At 50.7% G+C, this 15,308-nt stretch overlaps 1 protein-coding gene across 1 annotated transcript in view; it reads left to right on the top strand.

Annotated features, from left to right (window-relative positions):
- The window catches only part of LOC112118412 (cyclin-dependent kinase 18), a 66,166-nt gene that overhangs the window by 28,107 nt on the left and 22,751 nt on the right, over positions 1–15,308 (top strand). The window contains exon 2 of the mRNA XM_026655142.1: positions 13,840–13,995. Coding sequence (XP_026510927.1) covers positions 13,872–13,995 — 124 coding nt within the window. The 5' untranslated portion in view covers positions 13,840–13,871. The remainder of the gene's footprint in view (positions 1–13,839; positions 13,996–15,308) is intronic.

Raw genomic sequence — 15,308 nt, 5'->3', positions numbered from 1 at the left:
AACGGCATGCCAAGCCGGGCTGTGGCCTTGTTCTCTCCCCTCATCATTCACGCTTCCTGGAGAGCAATCGGCACAGACAGCTGCATGGGGAGGCGAGGGGGGTTCCCAGGTCTCCACCGGGGCTGGATTGAATAAGTTTCCCGTGGGTAAACAGGGTCATTAGGAACCAGAGAGGGGGAGAGATTTTAGCCAAGAGGAGGAGACCCTTATATCTCTGTCGATAGGGTGCTACCGAATCTGTTGTGGAAATAGCTGTGCAGTGTGCATGCCTCATCACCAGCAGGCGGGCTTAGTAATAAAGGCCCAGGACCGGTGGCTTACATGGCATGAGCTGGCTGAAATAATGCCTATTTCTGACCTAGAGCGTTTCGTCAGGTCTCAAAGCGCTTCACAATCTATTAGTGTGTTTATCTGGACCACGCCCCCATGAGGTCGGGCAGGGCTCTTAGCCCTAGTTTTTATAGATGGGGACCTGAGACACAGAGAGGCCAAGTGACTTGGCCAAGGTCACACAAGAATTGCATGGCAGGAGCTGGGAATTGCACCTGGGTCTCCACATCCTAAGCCAGTGCCCTAACCACTGTTAACTGTTACCACTCAAGAAAGAGATCTTGGAGTCATTGTGCATAGTTCTCTGAAAACATCCACTCAGTGTGCAGCGGCAGTCAAAAAAATGAACAGAATGTTGGGAATCATTAAGAAAGGGATAAATAAGAAGACAGAAAATATCATATTGCCTCTATGTAAATCCATGGAACTCCCACATCTGGAATACTGCGTGCAGATGTGGTTGCCCCATCTCAAAAAAGATATATTGGAATTGGAAAAGGTTCAGAAAAGGGCAACAAAAATGATTAGGGGTATGGAACGGCTTCTGTATGAGGAAAGATTAATAAGACTGGGACTTTTCAGCTTGGAAAAGAGACGACTAAGGGGGGGATATGATAGAGGTCTATAAAATCATGACGAGTATAGAGAAAGTAAATAAGGAAGTGTTATTTACGCCTTCTCATAACACCAGAACTAGGGGTCACCAAATGAAATTAATAGGCAACAGGGTTAAAACAAACAAAAGGAAGTATTTTTTCACACAACGCACAGTCAACCTGTGGAACTTGTTGCCAGAGGATATTGTGAAGGCCAAGACTATAACAGGGTTCCAAAAAGAACTAAATAAGTTCATGGAGGATAGGTCCATCAATGGCTATTAGCCAAGATGGACAGTGATGGTGTCCCTAGCCTCTGTTCGCCCGACAGGGGATGGATCACTTGATGATTACCTGTTCTGTTCATTCCCTCTGGGGCACCTGGCATTGGCCCCTGTCGGAAGACAGGATACTGGGCTAGATGGACCTTTGATCTGTCCCAGTTTGCCCATTCTTATGTTCTTATGGACCATCCTTCCCCTCCATTTCCTGCGTAAGGTGGGACATGAACTGATGTTGGCAGAGTCAGGTTCAAAGGACCACTGCTTATCCCTGGGGGGAGGGGGGGATGTGCCACCTTGTGGCTAGGGCTCAGACCTGAGATTCCCATGTGTTTGGATGAGTACACTGTGAAATCCCCATGCACGCTTATTCTTCATCGCAGGATGTTCTGGTTATTTCAGTCCCACCTGCTAACTAGATCTAATCTCCCTTCCGCTCCCATTCCTCTAGCCACACGCACTTCCTCCACCTCACCCCATCTGCTAGTGCAACACAACATGCTAGTGGTAGCCTTCAAAGTGACCCTCGATTTGAGCAACCTCCGCTTTGAAAAAGTTCTGGTCTCGGCTCAGCCTCTTTCACTGAATGCATAGCCATGCTCTGGGTTCCCACTCACTTCTGGGTGCTCTTCCCAATTTCCTGCTGCCCTGCATCTTGTGCAGTCATTTACACTAGTGCCAATGGGTGTAAAACTCTACTATGTTTTCACACTCACTTTGCACTGATGTTCATGACCAGCTATAATGCAGTCAATGTTCTAGGGCCTAGGCAGTCTCCAAACCTCGTCTGTTCCTCTATACCCGATCCTGGCAGTTGTGTTCAAGGAATGTGCTTGCTGTCTGTCCCTAGGGTTGGATTCCTGAGGGCATGAGGAATGGCATGGCCAGTGGAGGGATCCGAGCTCTGCAATGTGAGCCCTCAAAAACTGCCAGCCTCTATCAATCTAAACTAATCTCTCCAGGCATTCGATCATGCTTGTTGCTGTAGTTTCTGAGCATGTTATTGGAATGCTGGCGTTCTCTAGGATACTGTGTAAGATGCATCTGTTCAACCTGGCTTTTTAGCCAGCAGGAGATGTACCGTTGGCTGGGGGAAGAAGGGGCTTGTTAATTTGGCAGAAGATTTATTGTCGGTATGGGGTGGGGGGTGAAAGGCAGGAAGCGGTGTAGTTTGTGGTCATGGGTTGAAATTCTGTGCTGCCCCTCGTGGAGCCAAAGGGCTTTGCAGTCTCTGCTCCCTCAGGATTCTCAGCCACCCCAGGGGGTCAAAATGACCACCAGCATAAATTAGAGCAGCCACAGGGGTGTTCTAATTGATCTCAGCCTCCCAAGAACATCTGAGTCTCTGCAGTGGTATGTGCCAACTCCTCCCCCCATCCCCATTCTGGCAGACCTCCTGTAAGGGGGCCAGTGTAGGGCTGTGCTGGGGGAATTCAGAGCTGTGCCTGCTTAGAAGGAATTCTCCCTTAACCCTTCATGTTACAATGCCAGAGTGACGGCTAGGGGTTGGGGTAAGGGATGGAATCTGTCCCATAATGGTTATGCGGCAGCCTCTGCTGCTGCTTCTCGGCAAGGATAGAACCCTAGACCTCCAGCTCTAAGGCACAGGTCTCTCCTACTCGAGTTTAAAGAGTAACTGCAACAGCTAATAGCTGTAGTAGGCTGTTATCCTGTGTATTGTCCAGTCATTAGAAGGGGACACCACACACTTATCCCGTGTGTTACATAGATTAGCTTCTGTTCAGTATGAGGCCCATGTCTCCATAGGGATAGGCACCTAATCAACCAGTGCCTTGATTCATTATTTACTTAGCCCTGTAAGCGCATGCGGTCCTGTACAGTGGGTATGTTTGCCAAGCAAATAAGAGCCTCCGCTCTGAAAAGCCTCCAACACCAACAATAACGAGTCAATGCTACCTAATAACTGTGAGAATAAAAAATAAATACTGAATCACAAGGCGTGCTGGAATGGAAAGGGGGCTGTTGCGCATAGTGATGGCAAGTTACTTATTGGCAGTTCTCTGGAATATCTGTCTCTTGAATTCCACAGCAGTACGTCAGAGAGTTCTTCTGGGATGAATACAAGAGAGATTCATCTGGCTAATTACAGCCCAACTGTCTGTTGAAATAGTTTCCTGTGAAATATTGAGCAGAGGTATTGCTAGTGCAGCTACTATAGCTTTAGTAAGCAGTTAAGTATCTTGTCATCAGTCCATGTAATTAGCATTCTTGCCTGGATTTAGCTTTGGGTTCTGTCAACAGTTTTATCCAAGTATTTACTATTTGGCTGTTACAATAAATGCAGATCATTCACATCACTCGGTTTAATCCCGATTTCTTAGCCAAATTCCAATGAGAGCGATTTCATTTTGTCTGCTGGGGCCTAAGTTTCCCATTGCCATTTCAGTGGGATTCTTCACTTCCTGTCCTAAAGTGCTGTGTGATGCTAATCAGCTGACTCTTTCCATCCCGGGGTGGCTGCCTTTCAGTGGTGGTTGTCATAATTCACTTTGTGCTTTGGGATCCTTTGAGCTCAAAACCATAATATTGGTAATACTATAATACCTAGCTCTTGTATAGCACTTTTTATCAGTAGACCTCAGAATACTTTACAAAGGAGAGGAGTCATTATCATCTCCATTTTTCACAGTTGGGGAAACTGAGGCACAGGGAAGTGCTGTCACTTGCCCAAGGTCACCAAGCCAGTCAATGGCAGAGCTGGAAATAGAGCCCAGGTCTTCCAAGTCCCAGTGCAGTGCTCCACCCTCTAGCCCACACTGCCAGCCCCTGTAAAAGAGTTGTATGAATGCACATGGTATTATTGTTTTGCTTCTGTAAAGGCGGCATTGAAAGGTTTAACATGCTCTGATAGAGCCGATAAACACGTCTATTTCCTTTCGTAGCAGCAGCCAAAACTCATTTAATACAAGAGAAGGCCACTAACAGTCATTATTTTGAAATCCATTCTTGGGAGACTGGGCTGTCTCTGGTTCATTAGTGGGGTCTGCTCCTTGTAGTTACTCAAGCGTATGCCACAGCTCAGAAGAAACCCAAACAAAAATACCCGCCTCCCCAGTCCAAGAGACTGTAGATGCTATCGCCTTCAGTGACATTGCCAGTCATCTGCAGGTTTCCAGGAGCCAGTGAGAATGCAACCCCAGTGACTTCTTCATCAGCTGATTCCAAAAAGCTTTTGTCACTTCTGCTGTGTGAGGAACACCCGCAGCCACGGTGCCCTGAGGCTAGTCTGTCTTGTTCTGTTTTTCCCATAGTAATAGTTCCTTCTCGCTACTCACCTCTTGAACCTGCTGCTCCCAAAGGTTTGAGGGAGTGTCTCCTCTCCACCTTCTTGATCAGAGCAGTGAGGGGAGGGTCTGATGCAAGAAGAGATTAAGCTCTATATTGAAGATACCCTGGCTAGGGAGGTGGAGACTAACGCCAACGTTTCCCAGAATGGCCACTAATCTAGAGCGCTTTGGTTTTTGGATACCAAACTTGAGACACCGGGGACCAGATTTTCAGAAGTATCCAGCACCCACTTCTGGCCAGGTTGGGTGCAGAGCTCTTTCGAAAACGCGTCCCCTAGTGCCAGATGTTCAGAGTGCTGAGAAGCACCTGCCACACCCACTGACTCCTTCCATCTGCAAGTGTTCAGGACTGCTGCAAAATCAGACCTAAAAATAGAGGCACCCAAAATCAGAGGCTGCCTTTGACAATTTGGCCCTGGGTGCCTCAAATCAAGCACCCAAAGGTGAGTGGAAACTTTTGAAAGTTTGGGCTGAAGCTGCTTCGTTGAAGTGAAATGTCTGAAGCTGAAACTCTCTAGAGTTGGGCTTTGACTCAGCCATTGATGCAGCAGTCCTGGATCAACTCCCTAGTGTAGACGTGATTCCCACCAGTGCGGTGTTGTTTGCAGTGGTGCAATTTACCCTGGCTTGAAACTGGGGTATGCTGCACTGATGTTAGTCACTCTGCACCCTGTGTAAATCATATCTACGCTGGGGGTTGCCCTGGTACAGCTGAAAACCCAGTGCAGAGCCTTAGAAACAGGGCTGAAACCTGACCGCATCAGAGATATTTTGCACCTGCCAGGCAGGACTGATCACAACAGGGTGGAGGCATCTCCGTTTTAATGCAGCTCGTGACCATACAGTACGAAGTAGGATGAATTCTTGTTTCGGGGAAATGGGGGGAGGAGGGGGAGAACAATAACCGTCCCATAAATTACAGCCTGTGGACATTTTAATGTGAACCTCTTCATCACATGTCAGATCTTGATTTCGTTGGAGGAAGCAGCCAGTGTTACACAGTGCACAAAGTCATAAAGATAATGAACACCGAATAATTCAGGCACATAGCAGGAGAGGTAACTAACAATATCCTTGTGATTTCTTTGCAGCTATTTTTACCCCCAACCCACTTCCTCTCTGAGCAGGTTTATATTTAGTAGCTTATAGCAGCTAATGCTCTGGTAGGTGGCAATGAGAGGAAGAGAGATTCTCAGCACTGAGATGTTGGATTCTGTTAAGTCATTGATTACTTGCATTAATTTTGGGAGTGAGTGGGGGAAGGGGCAGACCTTTTTTCCATTCTCATTTTCACCATTTCAGATTTAATATCTTTTTATTCCTGACTCTTCCTTGGTTCTCCACCTCTGGAATCCAGGCTCCTGCATAGTGCCCCCTTCTGGCGATGGCACAATACAGAATCATAATAGTGAAGGAAAAAGAAAAGGGCTCAGAAGGGATATCAACTATCATGCTTCAGAGTACAAGCCAACCTCTATCTGATTACGGTCAGGAAGAAATTTTCCCTTGTCGGCAGATTAACTGCAGGGTTTCTTGCACCTTCATCTGAGCTTGTGGGACTCAGTGTCTGGCACATTCGTCTGAATATCTGATGCTGAACTAGATGGGCTCATGGTCTGATCCAGTGTCGTACGTCTGCTGTCCCTTTGTCACAGCAGGCCTGGTGGCAGCTGATACAACAGTCCCTGTGGTTCTTCAGCCTCCAGGAGAAACAGGACCTTATCCAGGGCCAGGCACCCTTTTCCGTGGAAGGGGTCAGGTACCACAGACGTCACCTGCTGAGTTCCTGCACCATTAGATGTGGAAGGTTGGGCCCATTGCCTGACCAACCAGCCTAACAGTGGCTCTGCAACATTCTGCATTCTGTCATGGACCCATTTCACCTCCTAACAAACACCCCCATGGCTTGGGTCTCAAAAATCTTCTGTTCTCTGCATCACAAGCTCATCTGCTGTGCCTTCACCGTAATAATAAATTTGCTAGGCTGGGCTAAATAATCAGTCCCTAAAGCCACTGCTTTATAGGGGCTCCCTGACTGCCCCCTGCTTGTGCATTGGCTTCTGTCCTCCTCACAGGCCTGTCTGCATGGCAAAGGGCCCTACTTGTTTTTGCCAGCTGTCGCTGCGGTGCTAGTCTTGAGCATTGCCGCAGATATACATTCCTTCCGTGCTTCACCAGATCAAACAAGTTCCTGGGCCTCGCGTCTGTGTGGCACTTGACGTAATTCCCCGAGCCACGCCACCTCTGCACCTCCCCCAGCCTCGTTCCCTACTGACGGCAGCATCACCACTGCCCGGGACCAGATTCCAGAGTGGCTCATTGCTGGCAGCGAAGCAGAACGAGCGTGGAGAGCTTTCCTCCTGCTGCCACTGGGAAAAACAAATAAGCTTGACAAATATGCGGCTGAAGTCCCAGAACGGAGATTCCACTCAGAGCCTGGGATCTGCTCTCTTACATCCTGCCTGAGCAAGGGAGACTTTCTGTCTTGTGGTTAAGGCACTAGACTGGGATTCAGGAGATCAGCAGTCAGTTCCATGTCCTGCCACAGACTGCCTGTGTGACCTTGAGCAAGTCACTTCATCTATCTGTGCCATAGTGCCCCAGCTGTGAAATGGGGATAATAATCCTCACCTTCTCCCACCTTTTGTCTCCCTGGTCTATAGACTGTAAGCTCTTCTGTGCATGGGCTGCCTCTCGCTATGGGTATGTCTACACTGCAGTCATGGGGTGTCCATTGAAGCGTGAGTGGATATATCCGAGCTAGCTTGACACAGTGGCAGCGTGCACTCTGCGCAGGGTGTACAAGCCCATCTGGAAGCTGAGTAATCACTCGCACTGTTTAGCCTGCTGCAGCTTCTTGGCTCCAGTACCCAAGCGCACTAGAGTAAAGCTAGCTCTCGGGTATGTCTGCTCGAGCTGTAATCGCACCCTGTGATTGCAGTGTCAGCGCACCCTACGTGTGTATAGAGCACGCAGGGCAAGGGACCTCTGGGCCCTAGCATAACACACATTCATCAACAACAATTTTGAGCAGCGCTGCCAACGAGAGGTTGAAAGAGGGTCAGAAATTGCTGAGCGTCCACCCTTGATATCAGACCCTCTTAAAATGTCTCACATTGGGTGCCCAAAATCACTAAGGGTCTGTCTACACTGAAATCAGAGGTGCGACTGCGGCATGTGTAGACGCACCCCAGCTAGTTTTCATCTAGCTAGCTCCAGTAACAATAGCAGTGAAGCTGCAGCAGCGTGGGCTATCCATTCGAGTACATGCCCAGGGCCCATGCCACTTCCTGTATTGCCCCAGCTTCACTGCTGTTGGTATCCGAGCTAGCTAGACTGGGGTGTGTCTACAGTCACACGTGCTGATGTCACACCTCTGACTGCAGTGTACACATACCCTACGTCACTTTTGAAGCTCTTGACCAATCTCTCCAGGGTTGGGCTGAGGTGTCTTGGGATATGTCTACGTTGCAGCTGGGAGCAAGTCTCCCAGCCTGGGTAGACAGACTGGTGCTAGCATGCTAACGATAGCAGTGTGGACATTCTGGCTCAGGCTCAGAAGCCCACCCAACCCCCTATGCTTGAGAGCCTGATCCCCAGCTTGAATCAGAATATCCACACAGCTAGATCTTAGCTCCATTAGCACAAGTCTGTGCAGGCTGGGAGGCAGTGTAGACATATCTTAGACATACCGTAGTGTAGACATACCATAGACTTCGTGGGCTAGTTTGGAGGAGTCTTGCACTATGCTTTTACCTGCTCTGCGAAATGAAGCAAGGACTATCAGTTTCAAGTGACATCTTTCTGGAGAATTTGAAGCAAAGTAATTGCAGTGTCTGGTGCTGCTAGTATGTAATCTTCCTGAACACATCATTACGCATAATAATACTACAGTAATGATATCTGCTGTTCACGCAGCACTGTGGATGCCAAAGCACTTTACATGCTGTGTATTTGGCCCTAGCTACTGAGATGCAGTCACCTCTGCAGCACCCAGCAGCAAAATTCAGCCGCTGTTTCACAGCATGCTACATAGTAGTTTAGGACAGGAAGTGAAGAAGAAAACTGCAGTTAGTTCAAAGTGGGTGCAAGGGTGGAAGTAAGAATGTAATTGCCCATATTGGAATTGGGGTTAGAACCTCTTAGGGTCTACACTGGAGATGGAAGGTGTAATGTCCAGCTCATGTAGACATACCCTCATTAGCTCTGATCCAGGTAATGAAGAGTAGCTGCGCTGCTGTGGGAGGAGTTAGCCACCCAAGTATGTACCTAGCATCTTGGACAGGTACATGGGGCAGCTAGCCCCCACGCTGCTCATTCTGCTCAAACTTCTGTTTTTAGTACACTAGGTTGGTCAGAGCTAGCGCGAGTATGTTTACACGAGCCAGAAGTTACACCTGCAGCTCAAAGTGTCAACATACCCATAGTCTTTCAAAGAGTCCCATGCCATCACATGGTCAGGAACCCTGCTTGTTGCCTCAATTGAAAGACAGCTCCTCCTGCTGGGGTGTGGCTGAACATTACTTTGGCGAGAACACCCCCTATTCGAGCACGGATGCAGGTCTGGATTTTCCCAAGAGTTCTCCCATCCGCTGTCTGTCAACTAGAGCCCCAGTCAATGCAGCGCAGCGTAGGCACATGGCACAAATGCTTGGTCGCTTCCCCCAGTGCTGCTTTAACAGCATGAGTGAGCGCACACAGCTGGAGTGAGAGACATCGGATCCATTTAGCTCCATGGATGCACATGACACGAATGGCACTGTCTAATGTGCTTAGGTTAGACCTTGCTTAGCTTGTGGGATGGAGGATAGTAAATATTGTTCACCACTCTGCTGGGGCTTATTAAATAGTGGGGTTAAGAGAACGCCCCCTGCCTTCCCTGTAACCAACCCCCCAAGCCACCCAGTTGTCTGCTGTGATTCCAGATGTGCTCATGCCGCGATCGACCCTTTGTCTGTAGATGGAGAGGTTTGCCAGGCTGGGGAATGTGGGGAGAAGTGGGGTTGCAGGAAACTTGGTTGAGTGCAGCCTTAGCTCAGGTTAATTCCCGGGGTTCCCAGGCGCTGAACGTGAGAGATTGCCTCAGTGTTAGGAGGCTGGGTCTGGGATGCGTGCGCGCTGGTGCGACAGCGGCTGATGACCGTGCAGAATGTTTATCTTACTGACAGATGATCTGTTAAGGTTTCAGATGCAAGCGTTTCAACCCAAGTGTGCTGGTTGCCACAGCGACACGATGCATTAACTCCCCGGATGTGGTGTCTGAGCCCATCAGTCTGGAATGTGATCACCATTTGTTTGTGCTGGTATCACAGGGGCGGCCAGGGGAGGGAATGAGCTACCAGCAGACAGCAATACAGCAGACCCCTTCCCGCTTTGAAGGTCTGAACGGGATTGAGGTCTGGGGCAGAACCCCCTGAAGTAGCATTCAGTGAACTGGGAGCCAGCGGCTGATATGCCCTTTAAGATTCCTTCTGTGCTGCAGGATGAGTGACTTTAAAGGAATGCAGTGCTCCTGAATGGCAGTCCCCTGCCAGGTACAAGGGCCTGGTGGAGGGGCAGCTCATCTGAGCCCAAGATATTCCATCCTTCCCCTTTCAGCCCCCCACTGCCCTCAGCACAGCCGCCATCCTTCCAGTCAGCATCAGGGCCAGGAGACAAGGCCCAAGGCAGTCAGAGACATAGCACATGGAGGATCTGACTTCAGCTCCTTGTCCCCCAGCCCACTAGGGCAGTGGGGGTGTGATATAGAGAGAGCGATTCTAAGGTAGCAGGACCTTGACATGGCTTTCCCTGCATCTTCCCTCCCCCGCCCCCCATGGACTGGCAGCTGGCAAGAAAGACACAGGGCTGAGGCAGTCAGTCCCAGAGCCGCTACAGTCCCACCCCCTGCAAGGGGACATGCCCGTGAGGGTCAGCATGAACTAGCCACTGGGCAACAGGGAGGGAGCCCAATCAATGGCTTTGCCTGCCAGTGCCTTGTGGCCAGCAGGGGGTAGCTGCCGGGTGCTGCTGAGCCATTGATTATTTCCCCCCTTCTTGTTAAGCAACGGCTGCTACATTTACTCCGCTGCTGTGCAAAAAAAGAAAAGGAAAACTAGCTTCTCTCGCAGTTGGAGGGTGGGTGGAGTGGGCGCAACCAGCTCTGGCTGGAGGCAGGAGGCAGGCTGTTCCGGGTCAGTGGGATTCTGTCCGGTCATTATAGTGAAAGGGTTCATTGACTGGGCAGCAGCCTTCCCCCTCCTGCCTGCACACCTCATCGCTCCATCGCTTTCATGGACCATGCTGCAGCTGGACCATCGTAAAGCAAAGTACCTGCTCAGGGCTGGAAGAGTAGGGGGGCTGCACATGAGGACTGGCAGAGCGGGGTGGGGGTGGCAGTACTGGATGAATGGGGGGCTGCAGGTTGCCACTGAGAGGCATCAGCTGATTTCTGTATGGGGGGAACCCAGGACTGGAATAGTGGGGGGCGCTATGGGTCAGGATTGAAGGGCATCGGCTGATCTCTATGGGTGGGGAACCCGGGGCTGGAATAGCTGGGGGCTGTCCAGGATTGAGGGGCTTTGGCAGAGCTGTGTGGGGAGTCCAGGACAGAAATGGCAGGGGTGGGGCTGCAGATCAGAATTAAGGGGCATTGGCAGAGCTGTGCAGGGACTCTCTCCCTTTACGAGGTTTGGTTTAGGGCACTGCTGTTATCCCGTCAGTTTCAGGAGCGTTACCCTTTTCCTAAAACTGTCACCCCAGACAATTACTGGAACCAGAAGGCATCTCGTCGGTTTTTAAACACCAAGCGCAGAATGTGAGCAGCTCCTAAGCCAGGCCCTGTCTCCGTTGCTGAGCTAGGGACGGAAGCTGCAGCGCGCAGTGCAGTGGCTTGTAAGCATTGGGAATTAAGAATGCTGCAGCCATGCCCTGCATGTGTTCGTTTAGCCAGCCAGAGAGACAATGAACTTCGCTCTTTGTCCCTTGGGGGTTTTCTTCATTTAAGGGTTTTATTCTTTAATCAGATCTGTGGCTAAGAGGATTTCAGTGTCCGTAAGGATTGGAATCAGACAAGAGACTGTAAATGAACGGTGAACGCTCAGGGCCTCACTTCTTCTCTTACATCTCAGGGGTCCCCTCCCAGTCAGAACCTCAATCCTCTCTCCCCTTGGGAGTTCGCTGGTGCCCCAGAAAGTCTCTTTGGCAAAGGCAGAGCATAGAAACTGGAGAGACGCCGGCCTGGAAGCGTAGAGGATTTTCCTTTTCTTCTCTGTGGGAATTAAATCTTCTTTCTCTTTATTCGTTCAGTCTTTCTTTCTTTCCTTCCTTCCTTTTCTCCCCCACTCCATAGCCCTCGCCCTTTCCAGCTAGGACTGGGAGTCCAAGCATGTTGCAGACCAGAGTGAGACTATGTATTGATTTCGATATTCCTGTATTTAGGTGTCTAGAACACAGCCCCTGGGCACATGTGACAATGAACGACGAAAAGGCAAGCACCGGGGGCCTGTTAGACCACAGTTCACTAAAGAAAACACAAGGGACCTGGTTCCCTGACTTACAGTAAGGCCCCATATGCTGCTCTCACAACGTAAAGGGGCCTTGAAGCAGGTGGAAGGAATGCCCTGAGAATATCCCGTGTACTGGGGCCTCCCCAGCTAGTTTAGCACTGGCCTGAGGGCTCTATGCTGGCCTCCTCCCAGCACAGAGAACACACAGGGAGCATGGCTGGAGTGCCCTGCATCTAGGGCTATTCTTTGCTTCCCACGGCCCACAGGGAAGCTGAGCATATAACAGAGCAACCCCAAGGCTGCTTTAATTGTACACACTGGGAGCTGGGCAGGCTCCTGCGCAGCCCCAGAATACATGGGGCAAAATTGTGGCCCCATTGACGCTAATGGTAAAACTCCCATTGATGTCAGTGAGGACAGGCTTCTTCTCTTGAGCTTTGGGTTCAAATTCACCTCAGGCTGTGAATGAAAATGAACATGGTCCTATTCCAGAGCTTGTGCTTCTCTCAAAGGGATCACACACCTGACAGTCCCTGCTTAGGAGCACGTCATGGTAGGAGGGTTTGCGAGGTCCTGAATGCACTTGTTAGACGCGGGAAAGAGTTTGGAGCCTTTCATCGCTAGGTCACAGGTTCGAATCCAGTCTAGGTTGGCGTCAATCGAGAGTTGTTACCGTCTGACAACTGTTTGATGATAGGCTACAGTGGAGAGCATTGCTAGGTGTCAGGCTGTTCCCTAGTGAAGGGGTGTTCATAGTGCAAGCGATACCTTAGCTGACTCCTTCACTTACTTCAACAGCTGAGTTAAGGGAAAGTGGGTGGATCAGCTTATGTGGCCTGCATCATGCGGGAGGTCAGACTAGATGACCATAATGGTCCCTTCTGACCTTAAAGTCTATGAGTCTACTAAGGGGGCAAGGGTGTGACTGAGGTAGGCACGCTGCTGCCACACCAGGGAGTGAGGGGAGGAGAATGGGATATCCTCTGGTACCTATTGCCTGCTTTGTCCAATGTGCGCCATGTACAGCTCCACGGGAATAAACCTGGAAAACAGATCCACTGGGTTCGGGTCATGTCCCCCAGCTACTCCCAGACCCTTCAGACATGGCCTGATTCTGTTCTGCAGCTGCTGAAGCTGAAAGGTAGAACTTGAGCCATCGCTGAAGCTTTAACAGGAGCGTTTCACTGGCCTGCGGTGGTTATTCCCTATGGAATTCTGCTGCTTCGTCTCACATTATTAGACAGGTGCCGTAATCCATCCTAATTACCCTGCTCAGTCACTAGCGGCTTTGCAGCGCATCTCAGCAGAGCTGACGATGCTGAGCACAAGAGGGGGTCAGTATTTTAGGCACCTGCTCTTCACTGCTGTGAGGCAGCGGAGAGAAGGGAGGGAGAGACAATCATTCCTTTGGCTTAGCATTGAGGATTCACGCTTAGGCCCCGATCCTGCAATCTGAGCTGTCCGGACAGACCCCTGCAGCCAGGCCAAGTCCCACTGAAGTCAGTCAGGCTGTGCATGGGCACATGGGTTCATCCGCGAGGATCCATTGATAGGATCAGTGGTTTGGGTCTGACCCAAGGCCTGCTGAGTTCAGTAGAAAGGCTCCTAGTGATTTCAGTGGGCCCTGGATTGGGCCTCTTATTGGTAAACTCATCAGGAGGACAGACTGTGTCTCGGGCCTGATTTTCACCAAGCACTCTTAAGTCCAGTCAGTCAGTGCTGCAGGTGCCCGACACCTCTGCAAATCAGGCCCTGTGCGTCTGGCTCCAGCCCCAAGCGGGTGGTCCTGCATGCAATCCAAGCCCTTCAGCCTGCTCTCCTTGCTTTCCCCTTCCAGGGCCCTGCCGTCCTGCCGCAGCACAGGATAAAATGAACAAGATGAAAAACTTCAAGCGGCGGTTTTCCCTCTCCGTTCCCCGGACGGAGACCATCGAGGAGTCGCTGGCCGAGTTCACGGAGCAGTTCAACCAGCTCAACAACAGGAAGAATGAAGGTGAGAGGCCGGCAGGTTCATTCTGCCAGCCGGGGAAACCGGTCCAGGCTTGGCCAGAATCCCCTCCAGGCACAGACAGTTGGTGCAGGGTCAGGATTTCTTTCCACTTGACCTTTAACTGTCTCAAATGGGCCCAGAAAAGCAGCACAAATAGTGTGTGCAACCTTGGGCGAGTCCCTGGTCACTCTATGCCTCAGTTTCCCCATCTGTGAAACAGGGGTAATACCTCCCCAACATTCATTCCTCTATGGGGAGTGCCGTGGGTAGAAAGTGCTGTAAAAGGACAAAGCATTGTAATGATATGTAAAAATAACACATTAAAGACCAGAGCAAAAAGTGGGGGAGCAAGTAGGTATTCTGCTTAAGGCCTGCGCTTCATTAAAGCATGGGGCCCCCTTCTCCCCGCCAGAAATAGTAGCGATTGGCTCTCTGGCAGGCTCGGGCCTTGTTCACATGCAGGGCAGTTCTCCCCCCACAGCAATTGTCTCAAGCTCTCTGCAAACTCAGCCACACCCCGCTCCCGCATTTCACTCCGGTCACATTTACGCCTCTCTCTGCAACCACAACAGCTAGAAACATATTTTAAAACAAAACAAAAAATCAAGGCTGAGACCCTAATGTAGTCACCTGGCTCCTCCATCCAGCCATCTTCTCTCTAAGCTGAGTGTAGAAGACACCCAGCAGCCCGTCCTAGAGATGGCTTTCTTTCCTCCTTGTCCCAGCTCCCTGCCCCTCTGCAGTGCCCGCCGCGGCTAACTGATTACGTCAAGCTGCCGGCACTGCACCCCCCTTAGCAAGCAGCCACGGTGCCTGTCTGCTCCCCCCACCCTGGCAAGCTGACGGGGCTATAATTAGAAACGAGCCTTTAATTACAGGCATGGAAGCTACCGGGATGAAACGGTGCGAGACTAACGAAGTGCTGGGTGCTGACAGCAGCAGCTGGCTGGGCCTTTCTCAGGGGACATCAGCCCTGGGCTCTCTGGCCCTTGGCTCGTTATCGGCGCGCACCAAACCCAGGCTCTGTCATATAACAAGGCGGCTTCCCCGTTCTCTCACTTTAATGAGTCCTCAGCCCTGCTTGTGCCTGGCCTCCTCCCCTTCACTTTTCAAACCAAGGTCTGCAGCAGCCCACTTGTTCTGCCCACCTCTGCTGGTCAGTACCTCTCCCCGGGTGACCCGGATGGAACAGGAGCGAGGGCAGAGCAGAGTACTCAATTGTCTCCCTTTTATCGGCCATGAGTCTGTCACTTTCTTGGGGATCACTGAACCAGGCCCAGGGGTGTGTCTCTACCCCCTGTGTGGCAGGAGAACGT

The sequence above is a fragment of the Terrapene carolina genome, unplaced genomic scaffold (genome assembly GCF_002925995.2).
Source record: "Terrapene carolina triunguis isolate 2854851 unplaced genomic scaffold, T_m_triunguis-2.0 Scaffold198, whole genome shotgun sequence".
NCBI lineage: Eukaryota > Metazoa > Chordata > Testudines > Emydidae > Terrapene > Terrapene triunguis.
Note: the sequence above shows the minus strand (reverse complement) of the source record. Positions and strands in the feature narration are given on the sequence as shown.